Genomic DNA, 16,571 nt, shown 5'->3' on the forward strand with positions numbered 1-16,571 from the left:
GGCCGATACGTATCGGTGCTGAAAAAAAAAAAGAAAAGCAAAAAACAAAAAACTCCTTCCACACAGCTTTTTTCACAGCTTTTTTCACAGCTTTTTTGCAAAAATTTTGGATCTTGTCTTGGAAAATAAGTAAATGTGATAATTAAGCCAATGTTTGGGGTAAAAGTATATTTTTCAAGTTTTATACATGTTGCTGATGATTTTTAAAAATTCACGACCGCGACACCCGATTCCCGCGACGTATCACCGATATGTCCCGATACCGATATACCGCGACCGATACCGCGACGGCGACCGATACCGCGATTTAAAACTATGTCAAGAAGTGATCCCAATCCCATCTATGAAATGGAGATGATCCTGGTTTGTTCCTTACGTAGCCTTCATTTATCTTATGGTTTTCCGGTGTGTTCTTCCATTGCCATTCTTTATCAAAGGAGAATAACCTGCTGCCCACTCTGTAATGGTGTTGACGGTGAAGTCATTATCATGCAGTCACGAACTTCGTTTTCTTAAGCAGACCTGCTGCCCTCTATGCAAAGGTGTTGACTCCTCAAATCCCTGTTTTACCCTTGGAAGGAGACCCTGATGTTTAATATCAAAGAAGAATTTATCTCCTAACAAATCCAACCATCCATTGCCGCAAGCAAGAAGCTCTTCCCAACATCATTAAATGACTTCCACACCGGTATCAGTTTATTTTCTGATACTTTTAATATTTTGCTTGAATCCCCTAGCCATGGCTGTAGATGAAAACCAGTTCGTGTACAATGGCTTCCATGGAGCCAATATTCACCTTGATGGAGCGAAAATCCATTCCAATGGTCTTTTGCAGCTAACCAACACTTCAAAGCAACAAATCGGTCGTGCTTTCTACCAGCTTCCAATAAGATTTGATACATCTTCGTCCAGGTTAGGCCAAGATCTTTCATTTTCCACCCATTTTGTGTTTGCCATTGTTCCTGAGATAACAAATCTTAGTTGTTGTGGAATGGCCTTTGTGATCTCACCATCTACGGACTTCACCCAAGCCCTAGGAATGCAGTATTTTGGGCTCCTCAATATTTCTAGCAATGGGCAACCTTCCAACCATCTATTGGCAATTGAGCTCGATACCCTTACAAATACTGAATTCAATGATACAAATGATAACCATGTTGGAATTGATATTAACAGCTTAGTATCAAATGTATCTGCTACCGTCATGTATTACTCCAATAGGGAACGAATAAATCGGAGCTTGCAGCTTGTAAGTGGGAGTCCAATGCACGTTTGGATAGATTATGATGGGTTTGAGAATGTACTCAATGTTACATTAGCTCCTATTAGAAGCCCAAAACCAGATCAGTCTCTTTTGTCAACACACATCAATCTTTCTTCAATTCTGTTGGATTCCATGTATGTTGGTTTCTCTGCTGCTACAGGAATATTAGTTACAGGGAACAACTATATTCTTGGTTGGAGCTTCAATAAAAGTGGGAAAGCACAGGGCCTCGAAATTTCAAAGCTTCCTTCACTTCCTCATCAAAAAAAACACGGTCTAGGAACTACAGGTCTAGGAATTATAGTGTCAATGACAATAGTAGTCATTGGGCTGACTATCACAATTATTGGGGCATTTTATGTGTTGAGGAGGAAAAAGTATCAAGAAGTACGTGAAGATTGGGAGAGGGAATATGGCCCTCATAGGTTTTCCTATAAGGATCTCTTCAAAGCTACCAAAGGTTTCATAGATGAAGAGCTTCTTGGAGCAGGAGGTTTTGGAAAGGTTTATAGAGGAGTACTTAAATCTTCAAAGGAACAAGTTGCAGTCAAGAAAGTCTCCCACAATTCAAAACAAGGGATGAGGGAGTTCGTGACCGAAATTGTTAGCATGGGAAGGCTAAGGCACAGGAACTTGGTGCAGCTCCTTGGCTATAGTCGGCGGAAGGGAGAGCTGCTTTTGGTCTACGATTATATGCCAAACGGAAGCCTTGACAAGTTCCTATTTAGCAATGAAAAGCCGGTCCTCAACTGGGCACAACGTTATCGTATCATCAGAGGAGTAGCATCCGCCCTTCTGTATCTTCACGAAGAATGGGACCAAGTTGTTCTTCACAGAGACGTGAAGGCTAGTAATGTTCTATTGGACTCTGATCTAAACGGAAAGCTAGGGGATTTTGGTCTTGCAAAATTATACGATCATGGAGAAAACCCAGAAACAACCCATGTGGCGGGGACAGTTGGGTACCTTGCACCAGAGCTTACTAGAACCGGAAAGTCAACGACAAGCACTGATGTGTTTGCTTTCGGTGCATTCATTCTCGAAGTAGCTTGTGGAAGGAGGCCAGTGCAGCTACAACAGTTGCCTAACGAGGTGATTTTGGTTGATTGGGTTTTCGAGAAGTGGAAAGAGGGAGCGATTCTCGTGACAAGTGATCCTAGATTGGGAGGAGATTATTTGGAGGAGGAAATGGAGTTGGTTTTGAAACTAGGCCTGCTTTGCTCAAGGTCTAATGCAGTGACAAGACCTAGCATGCGGCAAGTGATGCAATACCTTGATGGAGATGCCCTATTGCCGGAGATAATTCACGATAGCATAAGTGTTGGTACAACAGGTCTAGGTAATGAAGCATATTCTGATTTTAATATGCCATTTCCATCAACCATTGTGAAGTGTTCTGCTCCCTCTGTATCAAGCACAGAGTCAATACTCACTAGCGGTCGGTAAATTTGAAAGTTTCCAGTGCCTTGGATAATGCTAGTCATGCAGGTGCGTATTAATGCTTATGGGAAATAACGTATTATTATTATGCTGAGAAAACTTTTTATCTTTTGGTCAAAGAGTCTAGTTATTTTTGTATTTCTTTTAAGAATCTTTCTATCATTTTCCTTGAGTCTAGTTGTCTTTTCTTTTCTATAGGAGTCTTCCTAGTAGTTTGGAGTCAAAGTCTTGTTTACCTTTTATTTAGAGTCTTGAAAATGTAATTGCTTTTATTCCTATTCTTGGAGGGATGTTCAAGATATCTATTGAAGGCTTTAGCCATGAATGAAAAGGAGTTTGAGTTGATTATTGAATTATTGTGCAAGTGCGTCTTTGCTTGGAGTGAGTGATTCCTCCAACAATCAAGTGGGTGGCATGGTCGCATTGAGTGACATCCGTCATTAGTAGTGTTGAATGACAACCGCTACCCTCGATTGAGTGGCATCCTGGGACTATCCTAACCTCACAGGTCTCGGCCTACATCAGCTAGATCTTGGTGTTTTTTTCAGAGGAAATGGATAATGCTAGGTCATGGTTTTTTTTTTTTGGAGGAAAGGCAAGAAATGTTTGTTTGTTAGTGGGAGTTAGAACTTAGAAGAGTTGAACCTAAGACTAGATGAATTTGGAACAAGCATGCAACTACTTGGCTAGCTCGCCACTTCATACTCTCTCCATCCCACTTTGTTGTTGTGCTTGTTTTCTTTTTGGCACCTCACAAAAATTGTCTATATCTCACAATTTATAATTTTTTTTATCATTTAAAAAACGTTGTTTAAAAACAATTAATTAAAATTTATCAAACAAGATTCATATTGAATATATAAAATATTATAAATTAAGAGCTTTAGATCTTTCGAGACATCCAAAAAAGGAAACAGGCACAACGAAATGGGACGGAGGGAGTAGTTTGAATGTGTGAGACTAAAAAGAAGGATAGCTTCTATTGACTTTGAGGTATTTAGCTATATATCATATTTTGATATACTTGTGTACATGTCTTGACTTTGATGCTCAAGTGTGCTCATGTAGTCAAGTCTAGATTTATTGCCTTAGCTATTAGAAGATCCTGAAGGATCACGTTCCTATCCTATCATTGTAGTCTAGATTGGATTATAGAGTTCAATAAGTAATCGATATTGATATTGCACTTATTAAAAAAAATTATTCGTAAAAAAATATCGATAATCTGCAATTTAAATAGTATCAGTGGTGGATTAATTGGGTGGCGTTTTAGTTTCTGGAGGTAGCGAAGTCTTGGGTTCCCCGGGTTCTATCGGTGGTTCGGTAGTTTTCTCCGGTAGGGTGGCAGTTTGGGCTTGGGGTTTTTTTGTCTTTTGGGTGTTTGGGGTTTGTTGGTCTCGGACTGTCGCTTGGGTCTCGGGTAGTCTTGGAATTTAAGTAATTTTAATTTCCATTTGCCGTTGTCCTTTTAATCTTTGTAATCTTGCATGTGGAGATTAATAAAATTTTCTTTTGCCGATAAGAAAAATAAAAAATTTACATGGTATAAGAGCCCATTGTTTTGTTTGCTGTCTTCCTCTCCTGATTGTCTCTTGTTCTAGTGCAAGCCAATCTCAGTTAGTTGATTGGCTCTTACTCACTTCTGAGTACTACCTCGGTTTTCCTTGATAAGACCTCTTTGACATGTCTAGACCCGGTAATCAGTATAACTCTTGCATCCTAGCTCTGATATCTGTTTTCATTAGTCTTTTCCGACGAATATGGCCTCATCTGATATTGTTTAAAACATCTCCATCAAATTCGCTGGTCTCAATTACAGTCATTGATAAGAAAACGAATCCCATAAAATCGAATGATCAAAGGGATGATGCCTTTGAAAAGTGGATGAATGGGATATGGATAACAGTAAAATCATTACCTGGATTGCAAACTCTGTTAGTGTCTCTATTAGACTGCAACTACGTAAATTTGAGACTGCAAAACAAGTTCGGGATTTAGCGTTGTGTTCAAACTTACTACTTTGCAAGAAAATACAAGCTTGAGGTGGATATTCGAGATCTTAAACAAACGAAAGGACAATCTGTCTCTGATTTTTACTCTAAAATGTCCATTATCTTTATTCTACTACTACCCAGAAGCTTGATGGTTTGGGCTTCGGCTTGCTTCCAACCTGGTTGGAGTACAGTGTGGTGTAACTGCTACTGTGAAACCACTGAGGCAGAGGCCACGGACTTCGGTTTGCGTATCTTGATCCATTTACAGTCTATATTTTTGTTCAATTTAGTTTCTGTAAATTTATTAATTTTGTTAGTTGTTTAATTTTCCCAGTGTTTCATTTGGTTCTACATTTGATTAATAAATCAGTTTAGTGTTCATTGTTTTCATTACTATTTCGCCCACAAGTTAATGATTAAAATTGATATTACACCAACTGTTACTGTAATTCACAAATCTCAGTTTTCACTTTACTATACCAATCAAGTCTGCAACGCCTGATACAAGGAGTTTTCCACCCATTTTGTGTTTGCCATTGTTCCTGAGATAACAAATCTCAGCTGTTGTGGAATGGCCTTTGCGATCTCCCCATCTACGGACTTCACCCAAGCCGTAGGAAACCAGTATTTTGGGCTCTTCAATACTTCAAACAATGGGCTCCCTTCCAACCATCTTTTGGCAATGGAGCTCGATACCCACACAAATCCAGAATTCAATGACACAAATTAAATGATAACCATGTTGGAATTGATATTAACAGCTTATTTTCAAATGTATCTGCTACCGTCATGTATTACTCAAATAGGGAACGAAAAAATAGGAGCTTGCAGCTTGTAACTGGGAATCCAATGCACGTTTGGATAGAGTATGATGGGTTTGAGAATGTACTCAGTGTTACACTAGCTCCTATTACAAGCCCAAAACCAGATGTGTCTATTCTGTCAACACACATCAATCTTTCTATAAGGATCTCTTCAAAGCTACCAGAGGTTTCATAGACGAAGAGTTTCTTGGAGCTGGAGGTTTCGGCAAGGCTAACAGAGGAGTACTTTCCTCTTCGAAGGAACAAGTTGCAGTCAAGAAAATCTCCCATGATTCAAAACAAGGGATGAAGGAGTTTGTGGCTGAAATTGCTAGCATGGGAAGGCTAAGGCATAGGAACTTTGTGCACCTCCTTGGCTATCCGGGGGAAGGGAGAGCAGCCCTTGGTCTATGATTATATGCCCAACTGAAGCCTTGACAAGTTCCTATTTAGCAATGAAAAGCCAATCCTCGACTGGGCACAACGTTATTGTATCATTAAAGGAGTGCCATCCGCCCTTCTGTATCTGCACGAAGAATGGGACCAAGTTGTTCTTCACAGAGACGTGAAGGCTAGCAATGTTCTATTGGATGCTGAACTAAACGGAAGGCTGGAGCAAACCTCCAAACTACCCACCCATGTGGTGGGGACAATTGGGTACCTTCCACCAGAGCTTTCTAGAACCGGAAAGCCCACAACAAGCACTGATGTATTTGCTTTCGGTGCATTCATACTTGAAGTAGCTTGCGGAAGGAGGCCTATACAGCTACAACAGTTGCCCGACGAGGTGGCTTTGGTTGATTGGGTTTTTGAGAAATGGAAAGAGGGAGCGATACGTACCGGAGACAAGTGATCCTAGATTGAGAGGAGATTATTTGGAGGAGGAAATGGAGTTGGTTTTGAAACTAGGACTGCTTTGCTCAAAGTTCGATGCAGCGACAAGACCTAACATGCGGCAAGTGATGCAATACCTTGATGGAGATGTCTTGTTGCCGGAGATAATTCGTGACAGCACAAGTATTGAACCAATAGGTCTTGGTAATGAAGCATCATCTGAATTTGTCATGTCATTTCCGTCAGCCATCGTGAAGTCTTCTGCTCCCTCCATATCTAGCACAGAGTCAATACTTACTAGCGGTCGGTAAATTTGAAAGTTTCCAGTGCCTTGGATAATGCTAGATCGTGATTTTTTTTTTTTGGAGGAAAGGCAAGAAATGTTAGTTTGTTAGTCTGAACAAGCATGCGACCACTTGGGCTGGCTCGCAAGTTCATAGTTTGAATGTGTGAGACTAAAAAAAGGATAGTTTCTATTGGGTGAAGGAGACATAAGTACTTCAAATTTCGGTTGGGAAGATAGTGGAGTATTTCTGATATTTTTGTATATACAGAAGCATATGAATGTTGAATTCTGCAGCTTCTATAGCTTTCTTTTACTTTGAGGTATTTAGCTATATATCATATTTTGATATACTAGTGCACACATGTCTTGACTTTGTTGCCTAAGTGTGCTCATGTAGTCTAGTCTAGATTTATCGCCTTAGCTATTAGAAGATCCTGAAGGATCAGGTTCATCTAAGTTTGAGAACTTCGTTCACGAAGGACCATCGCCTCCCTGTGGTAACTTTATGTCCATCTCAAAACCAATTGGCAGTGAGTGGAGAGGTCCCGAATGTTATTAAGTGATTGTCCATTCCACTCCCAAGCAATGTGGGACTACATATCATTAACAAGAGAGACATGGGGTGGGGTGGCTTTTCTCTCATCTTTTCAAACATGAGATGGGCATATGACAGCCTTTAATTTGGATCTCGTTTAGAAAATCTACCTTTGATTGACAGCCTTGGGATCTAGTTTACCAAATTTCCGGTTTCAAATGTCAATTTTCAGTGGTGACATGTAGGTACAGGTTCTAAAAAGGAGAAGATTATTACCAAGTGAAATGTAAAATCTTGGAGGCCACTGGGTTCATCAGACACCACAGTGTCAGTGATGCACGTGGCGTTGCCCGTGCTCTCAATCCTCGCAATGCATTCGTGCTCTCTATCTTCACTCTCACGGGTGTTAGTAATTTGGGATGCATTTCAGAGACATTTTCACGCTTGCGCCTGCACACGAATTATGACTTAACCCAATCACTGCATCAAGAAACACACTCTGCAATTTTTGCAAAAAGAGTTCAGTGCTGTAGTAATACCTGCTCGCATTAGTTCAAGAACGGGTCAAAGGATGTACACTTAGCAGCCGTGAGATCTAGCAGACCAGAAATAATAAGCCCAGAAACCACATTCCACCGCGAAAATGCTACTGAATCAAAACAAAACGAAGCACTTCGCATGTATGACAAAATGTTGAAGATGTAATGCAAGTAGTTGTAAAGGAAACAAAAAAAAAACCAGGAAAAGAAATACCGTACTAGAAAGAAAGCCAAGGAATAAGACTTCACCATACAACATCATTTGTTAACCGAAACATGGGTCAAGAATGAACTTAATGACTTGCTGCCATTTGCGAAATAATACAGCATGCCTCTTTCCACTTCAGCGTAGCAAGAAAGTGTGCGATGTGCCGCGGTGACACCTTGTGTCTTTCCTTGTTCCAGAGCAACCCCTTTTGAATACAACTCGAAAGGCTTACTAAGAATTTTGGAAGTCCAGCCATGTCTCGCCTTTTCAGGATCACCAATTAAGCAACAATAGAAGCTGAGTTCTGCGAGTTAAGCTTGTGCCAAGTTTATCAAACCTTTGAATATACAGGAAAATGATTAAAAATGTAATCTCGAATTCCTACGTACGCAAACACATTTTACAGAATTGGAGTAACTAAAAAGCAACAAGCCTGCATGTAACTACCCGCTCAGGTTGCACTCGATCTCCTACAATATCATAACAGAAACGACAAGACTGATAATAAACTGGTTTTCATTCATATTAATTTCACCCGGCAGGAACTTTATTGTCCATATTTTCCTACTTGGTAGAAGCATGTCTAGTGATTTTGTTGTGTTTCTGGTTATGCTCCATGATGGTATAATCTAGCAAGACCGAAATCCCCTAGCCTTCCGTTTAGATCAGCATACAATAGAACATTACTAGCCTTCACGTCTCTGTGAAGAACAACTTGCTCCCATTCTTTGTGCAGATACAGAAGAGCGGATGCTACTCCTCTGATGATACTATGACATCGTGCCCAGTTGAGGATTGGCTTTCATTGCTAAATAGGAACTTGTCAAGGCTTTTCATTGCAGAAGAGATTGAAACGCTGGGAAAATTAAACTACTACAAAATCAATTAAGTTACATAAACTAAATTGAACAAAAATAAACTGTAAATGGATCAAGATACACAAACCGAAGTCCGTGGCGTCTGTGTCAGCAGTTTCACATTAGCAGTCACACACTGAGTTGGAAGCAAACCCAAGCCCAGACCATCAAGCTTTTGGGTAGTAGAATAAAGATAACGGACATCTCAGAGTAAAAAATCATAGACAGCTTGTCCTTTCTTTTGTTTAAGATCTCAAATATCCATCTCAAGCTTGTATTTTCTTGCAAAGTAAGTTTGAACATAACGCTAAATCCCAAACTTGTTTTGCAGTCTCAATTTTACCTAGTTGCATTCTAATAGAGACACTAACAGAGATTGCAATCCAGGTAATGATTCTACTGTTATCCATATCGCATTCATCCACTTTTCAAAGCCATCATCCCTTTGATTATTCGATTTTAGGCGATTCGTTTTCTTACCAGTGACATACATCAACATGCCATTTCCTTTTAGAAAACGACGCATGAGATGAGACCAATGGCTGTAATTGAGACCAACGAATTTGACGGAGATGTTTTAAATAATATCGGATGAGGCCATATTCGTAGGAAAAGACTAATGAAAACAGATGTTAGAGCAAGGATGCAAGAGTTATACTGATTACCGGGTCTAGACACCTCAAAGAGGGCTTATCAAGGAAAAACAAAGTAGAACTCAGAAGTGATTCAGAACCAATCAACTAACTGAGATTGGCTTGCACTAGAACAAGAGACAATCAGGAGAGGAAGCCACCAAACAAAACAATGGGCTCTGATACCATGTAAATTGCAGATTATCAATCTTTTTTTATGAATAATTTTTTTTATAAGTGCAATATCAATCACTTATTTCTAATCAACTCTATAATCCAATCTATAGTACAATGATAGGATAGGAACGTGATCCTTCAGGATCTTCTAATAGCCAAGGCAATAAATCTATCTACATGAGCACACTTGAGCAACAAAGTCAAGACATGTACACAAGTATATCAAAATATTATATAGCAAAATACATGAAAATCAAATAAAGGTATAGAAGCTGCAGAATTTAACTTTCATATTCGTCTGTATATACAAATATCAGTAGTATTGCACTATCTTCCTAACCGAAATTTGAAGTACTTATGTCTCCTTCACCCAATAGCACCTATCCTTCTTTTTAAGTCTCACACATTCAAACTAATGAACTCACGAGTTAGCCAAAGTGGTTGCATGCTTGTTCCAAATTCATCTAGTTTTAGGTTCAACTCCTCTAACTCCCACAAACAAACTAACATTTCTTGCCTTTCCTCCATAAAAAAAAAAAAAAAAAACCATGATCTAACATTATCCAAGGCACTAGAAACTTTCAAATTCACCGACCGCAAATGAGTATTGACTCTGTGCTAGATATGGAGGGAGTAGAAGACTTCACTATGGATGATGACGGAAATGACATGACAAATTCTGATGATGCTTCATTACAAAGACCTATTGTACCAGTACTCGTGCGGTCAGGAATTATCTCCGGCAACAGGACATCTCCATCAAGGTATTGCATCACTTGCCGCATGCTCGGTCTTGTCGCTGCATCGAACTTTGAGCAAAGCAGGCCTACTTTCAAAACCAACTCCATTTCCTCCCCCAAATAATCTCCTCCCAATCTAGGATCACTCGTCTTGAGAATCGCTCCCTCTTTCCATTTCTCGAAAACCCAATCAACCAAAACCACCTCATCAGGTGACTGTTGTGGCTGTATAGGTCTCCTTCCGCAACCTACTTCGAGTATGAATGCACCGAAAGCAAATACATCACTGCTTGTGGTTGCCTTTCCGGTTCTAGAAAGCTCAGGTGCAAGGTACCCAATTGTCCCCACCACATGGGTAGTTTTGAGGTTTGCTCCATGATCGTATAATCGAGCAAGACCGAAATCCCCTAGCCTTCCATTTAGATCAGCGTCCAATAGAACATTACTAGCCTTCGCGTCTCTGTGAAGAACAACTTGGTCCCATTCTTCATGCAGATACAAAAGGGCGGATGCTACGCCTCTGATGATACGATAATGTTGTGCCCAGTCTAGGCTTGGCTTTTCATTGCTAAATAGGAACTTGTCAAGGCTTCCATTAGGCATATAATCATAGACCAAGAGAAGCTCTCCCTTCCGCCGGCTATAGCCAAGTAGCTGCACTAAGTTCCTGTGCCTTAGCCTTCCCATGCTAGCAATTTCAGCCACAAATTCCTTCATCCCTTGTTTGGAATCATGCGAGACCTTCTTGACTGCAACTTGTTCCTTCAAAGAGGGAAGTACTCCTCTATAAACCTTTCCGAAACCTCCTGCTCCAAGAAGTTCTTCGTCTATGAAACCTCTGGTAGCTTTGAAGAGATCCTTATAGGAAAACCTATGAGGGCCATATTCCCTTTCCCAATCTTCACGTATTTCTTCATACTTTTTCCTCCTCAACATATAAAGTGTCCCTGCAATTGTGATAGTCAGCCCAATGGCTACTATTCTCACCGAAACTGTAATTCCTAAACCTGTAATTCCTAGACCGGCTTTTCTTAGATGAGGAAGTGAAGGAAGCTCTGAAATTTCTAGGCCATGTGCTTTCCCACTTTTATTGAAGCTCCAACCAAGAATATAGTGGTTCCCTGTAACTCCTCCCGTAGCAGCAGAGAAACCAACATACATTGAATCCAACAGAATTGAAGAAAGATTGATATGTGTTGACAGGAGAGACTGATCTGGTTTGGGGCTTGTAATAGGAGCTAGTGTTACATTGAGTACATTCCTAAACCCATCATACTCAACCCAACCTTGCATTGGACTCCCGCTTACAAGTTCCATGCTCCAGTTTATCTGTTCCCTGTTGGAGTAATATGTGACGGTAGCAGATACATTTGATGCTATGCTGTTAACATCAATTCCAACATGGTTATCATTTGTATCATTGAATTCAGGATTTAAAATGGAATCGAACTCAATTGCCAATAGATGGTTGGAAGGGAGCCCATTGCTAGAAACATTGAGGAGCCCAAAATATTGTCTTCCTAAGGCTTGGTTGAAATCCATAGATGGTGAGATGGTGAAGGCTATTCCATGAGCTCTCAGTTTTGTTATCTCAGGAACAATGGCAAACACAAAATGGGTGGAAAATGAAAAAGCTTTCGGTAACGTGGACGAAGATGTATCGAATCCTATAGGATGCTGGTAGAAAGCACGACCGATTTGATTCTTAGAAAAATTGGTTAGCTGCAAAAGACCATTGGAATGGATTTTTGCAATCCCATCAAGGTGAATATTGGCTCTTTTGAAGCCATTGTACGCGAACTGGTTTTCATCTACAGCCATGGCTAGGTGATTCAAGCAAACATATAAATGTATAAGAAAATAAACTAATACTGGTGTGGAAGTCATTTGCCAATTTCGGGAAGAGCTTCTTGCTTACAGCAATGGTTGGTTAGTTTTTGGTTGGAGATAGATTCTTCTTTGTCATTGAACATAAGGGTCTCCTTCCAAGGGTAAAACGGGGATTTGGGTAGTCAACACCGTTGTATAGACGGCACAACAGGTCAGCTAAAGAAACGTAAGCTAGTTTGTGACTGAATGATAATAACTTCACTGTGATTCCAATTTAACAGTCACCATGTCCTTCTCCTCATGGTTATCCTTTGATAGAGAATGGAAGACCACACAAACAACCATAAGTTAGATGAAGACTACTTAAGGAACAAACCCGGATCATGTCCGTTTCATAGATGGATTAAGGATGGCTTTGTGAGCAACAATCCTCATGTCGGATTTGTGAAACCTGATTCAGTTTGGTTTGTCACGTTGCAAACTATGACAGGGTTTGATGGCAGGGGCTCTCATCATGTCAAAATCGAGATGAACATAACCCGTAAAATGCGCAAAATGGTTGTACAAGTTTCGATCCACATGGACAAGACTTAATTCAACTCTAGAAATCGATTTCTAAATTAATGGAAGTATAACGATTTGCTGATTTCCATTATATCTAGATTTACTTAAGAGAGAGTTAAGATTTTTTTTTTAGCAAGTGAAAATTTTTGTATTCGAGTATATGAGCTAGGAATAAACCATCATTGACCGTCCACGCTAAATTCACACTAAACTCTATATTTTTAACTTACCATATACTTGGTAGTATGAAAACAATTGTATTTATAAAGTTTTCACGTTTTAGAGCGGAACTCAGTTCACTCCATATTTTAAAAAGTTTCACAATTCACATCCCGCGATATATCCTTAACATTACCAACATGTGTAGCCTTTTTACTAATTTGTCATCAAGGGGCGTGGATTGTGATTTTTTTTTTTAAATATGGGGTAAAATTGGTTCCGCTCTGATACCATATAAAAACTTTATATCTATCTCAAAATTAATTAACAATAAAATGGAGAAGTCCTAAATGTTATTAGGAGGTGATTGGTTACCTAATTTTCCAGTTCTCATCATCTCCTTTTCACCTTTTGAATGTTTGGTTACCCATTTTCAAAACACATTCCCATAGAGTTCTTCCATTTGGTTAGACGCCAAAAGCGAAAAGGAGGCTGATAGGCCGATACTACCTCCTTTTCCGACATCGGTTTTTTTTTCTTTTTTTTCAGCCTTTTCTGACATCGTTGACAAAAGGGTTTTTTGGAGATAATTTTTTATTGACCATTATACCCTCTCCTAAGTTGGGTAATTACCCTTCTCTCTTCACGTTTTAGACAACTTAATCCTAAAATGTGAAGAGGGAAGGTTAATCATCTTCAATAAGTAGTAATTAGGAAGAATTTTTCATAAGTCCACTATAGCACATTCCAAACTCATCTAATCCACTTCTAAGTTTCATAATTCACTAAGTCCATTAATAATTTTAATGACAAAAATACCCCATCTCAGAAATAAAGGCTCTGTTTGGCTAACACGAAAATACATTTTTTTTCATTTTTGTTGCAATCAAGCCGCCACTATCTCCGCCACCACCACTGTCGCCGCTACCATCACCGTTACCACCACGGCCGTTGCCACCACCACCATCGTCGCCGCTACCATCACGCCACATATAACATTATATGTGTAACAAAAAATGTATTTTTTCATTTTTCTCGATTTTTTTATTGGACCTATTCAATAAGAGAACATATATATAACGTTATTAGTTCCTCTTTTTTTTTTTGAGTTTTACAGGACAAAATCTCATATAACCTTTTATATGACAGAAGCTCATATATAAAGTTACACAGTACAAAAGGTCATATATAACGTTATATTTTCTCTTTATTAAATAACATAGAATATTTCTAATCTAGAATGTTATATATAACAATATAACGTTATATATTATTATATCTCTCTCTAACTAAGAATGTTTTACAAAAAAATGACATTAAATTACAAAAACACAACCAGTTCCAACCTTATATGTTTAGCCCTAGAAAAAACACACATATAATCTTATATATTTATTCAAAAAACTTCAAATATATTAGAAGCAAGTCGGAGAGGCCGCTGCGCGAACCAAATCAATAAGTGATTGATGAAAAACACAAATATAAGCTTATATATTTCTTCAAAAAACTTCAAATCTGCAACCCTAAGAAAAATACGCATATAACCTTATGTATTTATTCAAAAACCTCCAAATCTGATGATAATTTCTTCAAAAAACTTCAAATCTGCAACCCTAAGAAAAATACGCATATAACCTTATGTATTTATTCAAAAACCTCCAAATCTGATGATAACTGGACACGGGACAAACAAAAAACCGGATCCGCCCCGATCGGATACATTTTCGGTCCTCCATTCCTGCCCCAATGGAGATTTGATCGGAGATTTGGATATCCGAATGTAAAAAAAAAACATTTGGACTCTGTTTTTTATTTCAAGCTCCAAAAACGATCCAGTACCGAAAAAGATTCGATCTTTCATCTCCAATACACATTGCAAAAAAAAATTGAGATACACATGTCCAGTACAATATTATGAATATGTAATAGAAACCCGCAAATTTAAGAAGAAAAAACGTGAAAAGGAATTATCACAGATGACACCGATGGCCTCCTCGTTGCCATTGATCTTGGATCGTAGGTAGTGATTGATGAGTTCTTCGTCGGTTGGACGGAATCAGTACCCTATCGGAAGAGATCTCAAGGGCATAACTTCCATTTTCAGAGAGAGGCAAAAAAAGAGAAATTATATAGAGATGAGATGAAGAAAAGAGACGGTAGTTTTCTTTTTCTTTTTGATGTTCTTTATTTGATCGGGAGAATTTAGTGGGGTTTTGGTAGAAGCATCAGCATGCGAAAATGTGGAACGAGAGAGGGAGGAGGCCTGCTACAGATTTGTTTTTTCTAGGGTTTCTCTCCGTATGATAGCTTATATAGGAGGGCATTTTTGTCTTGATTGAATTTTTTTTTTTTAAGAAGTGGACTTAAGGCCTTACTAAACTATATTAGTGGACTAGAGAGATTATAAACATTAGAAATAGACTAACTAGGTTACAAGTTCTCTATAATGGACCCTAGACCAATTTTTTATAATAATTACCCTTCCCTCTTCACCTTTTTTGTTTTTCAATTGCTACTTCTTCTTTTTTTATTTGTTTCCCAATAATTATGGTTTTTGCTCTCTCTCTTTTTTTTGTCCTTATAGTTGGATTTGAGTGACTCGTTATTTGAAGTTAATGGTTTTCTTATTTTAAATATGACTTGGATGGCAATATTTGATTCTTCTTAATTAGCCCAAAAAAATGTGTAGGATTTCAATTATGGGGTACATGAATTTGTTAAACGCAATATGAAAAAACATTTGTCAATATTTGACAAAGGGGGAATTGGGTTTCAGTGGGAGGTGGGGTAAAAAATTTCCAAGTGGCGGACAACTTTTTATGGAATTGCATAAAAATGAAATGGACAAAAAGAAATTTTCCATAAAAGAATTAGACAAAAATAAATTCTCCATACATGAAACGGACAAAATTAATTCCCCATACATGGAGTCGGTTTGTAGTCGAATCTGGGTGTAGACCTAAGTTGCTCCATGTATGGAACTAAGTTGCCCATTGTATGAACCTAAGTTGCCCCATAATTTTTTTTACCTTTTTCTTGGATATTTTCAAAAATATTTGGGTAAAAGTTATAAATTTTTACTTTTTCGATTCCTCTCATCGAGACAAAACAATAATCCACAAAAGTTTGTAACAAAATGAACAAACTCGAAAAAAAATTTGTATAAAGACTAAAAAAATTCCCAAAAACATTTAGCGGAACTTAGCCGAATCAAAGTATTTGCAATGTCGTTATCAAGTATGTAATGTCATGAACACACCTAGCTCTTTTTTCTCCCATGTGCCTCTCTCTTAGTCAACTTTTATTTTTTGTTTCAATAAGTTTTTCCCCCAAAATCATCATGTTGAAACAATTTTTTTTTGTCGGCAAAAGTAACAATTTATTAAGGAAAAGAGAAAGGGATTCTAACCAAAAGTTGAAAGCTACAGCCAGAGAGACAACGCCCACAACAACACCTGAAGGTCTAGAGTGCCCAAATAAAAACAGATATAGCTCAGACATCCAAAAGGCCTAAAAAATCCAAATCTTACATTAAAGCTCAGCCCAAAGAAAATCCAAAATCTAACCCTAAAATAACGCCGCTGCCTACCCAGATCAGATAGAACACCCTCCACCGCCAGTCAACCACCACCGAAATCCACCACGCCACCACTGGCCACCCCTTCGGAGATACAAACCGGAACCTAAGCAATCCAAGACTGCCGCGGAA

At 38.7% G+C, this 16,571-nt stretch overlaps 2 protein-coding genes and 1 pseudogene across 3 annotated transcripts; 2 read left to right on the top strand and 1 right to left on the bottom strand.

The window, feature by feature from the left end:
- Positions 1–434: 434 nt before the first annotated feature.
- On the top strand, positions 435–3,057 carry LOC131316524 (L-type lectin-domain containing receptor kinase SIT2-like). The gene has a single exon (XM_058345929.1). The coding sequence runs from the start codon at positions 674–676 to the stop codon at positions 2,708–2,710; it is 2,037 nt and encodes a 678-aa protein (XP_058201912.1). The 5' UTR covers positions 435–673; the 3' UTR covers positions 2,711–3,057.
- Positions 3,058–4,387: 1,330 nt separating this feature from the next.
- Positions 4,388–6,729, top strand: LOC131331852 (L-type lectin-domain containing receptor kinase SIT2-like; annotated as a pseudogene).
- A 1,688-nt stretch (positions 6,730–8,417) lies between these two features.
- LOC131316509 (L-type lectin-domain containing receptor kinase SIT2-like) lies at positions 8,418–12,356 on the bottom strand. 2 transcript variants are annotated; one of them, XM_058345919.1, is made up of 3 exons: positions 9,975–12,356; positions 9,283–9,933; positions 8,418–9,156 (listed from the first exon to the last, which is right to left on the bottom strand). In XM_058345919.1, exon 1 carries the CDS (start codon positions 12,194–12,196, stop codon positions 10,157–10,159), a length of 2,040 nt encoding a protein of 679 aa, XP_058201902.1. In that variant the 5' UTR covers positions 12,197–12,356; the 3' UTR covers positions 8,418–9,156; positions 9,283–9,933; positions 9,975–10,156. The 2 variants fall into 2 exon arrangements, with proteins under 2 accessions (XP_058201902.1, XP_058201893.1); XM_058345910.1 differs by having other exon boundaries at positions 8,418–9,933.
- Positions 12,357–16,571: the final 4,215 nt, after the last annotated feature.

The sequence above is a fragment of the Rhododendron vialii genome, chromosome 1a, assembly GCF_030253575.1.
Source record: "Rhododendron vialii isolate Sample 1 chromosome 1a, ASM3025357v1".
In the NCBI taxonomy this organism is placed as follows: Eukaryota; Viridiplantae; Streptophyta; class Magnoliopsida; order Ericales; family Ericaceae; genus Rhododendron; species Rhododendron vialii.

Excerpts from the sequence above, each read along its gene's own strand:
- LOC131316524 (XM_058345929.1), top strand. The coding sequence starts at position 674 with ATGACTTCCACACCGGTATCAGTTTATTTTCTGATACTTTTAATATTT.
- LOC131316509 (XM_058345919.1), bottom strand. The coding sequence starts at position 12,196 with ATGACTTCCACACCAGTATTAGTTTATTTTCTTATACATTTATATGTT.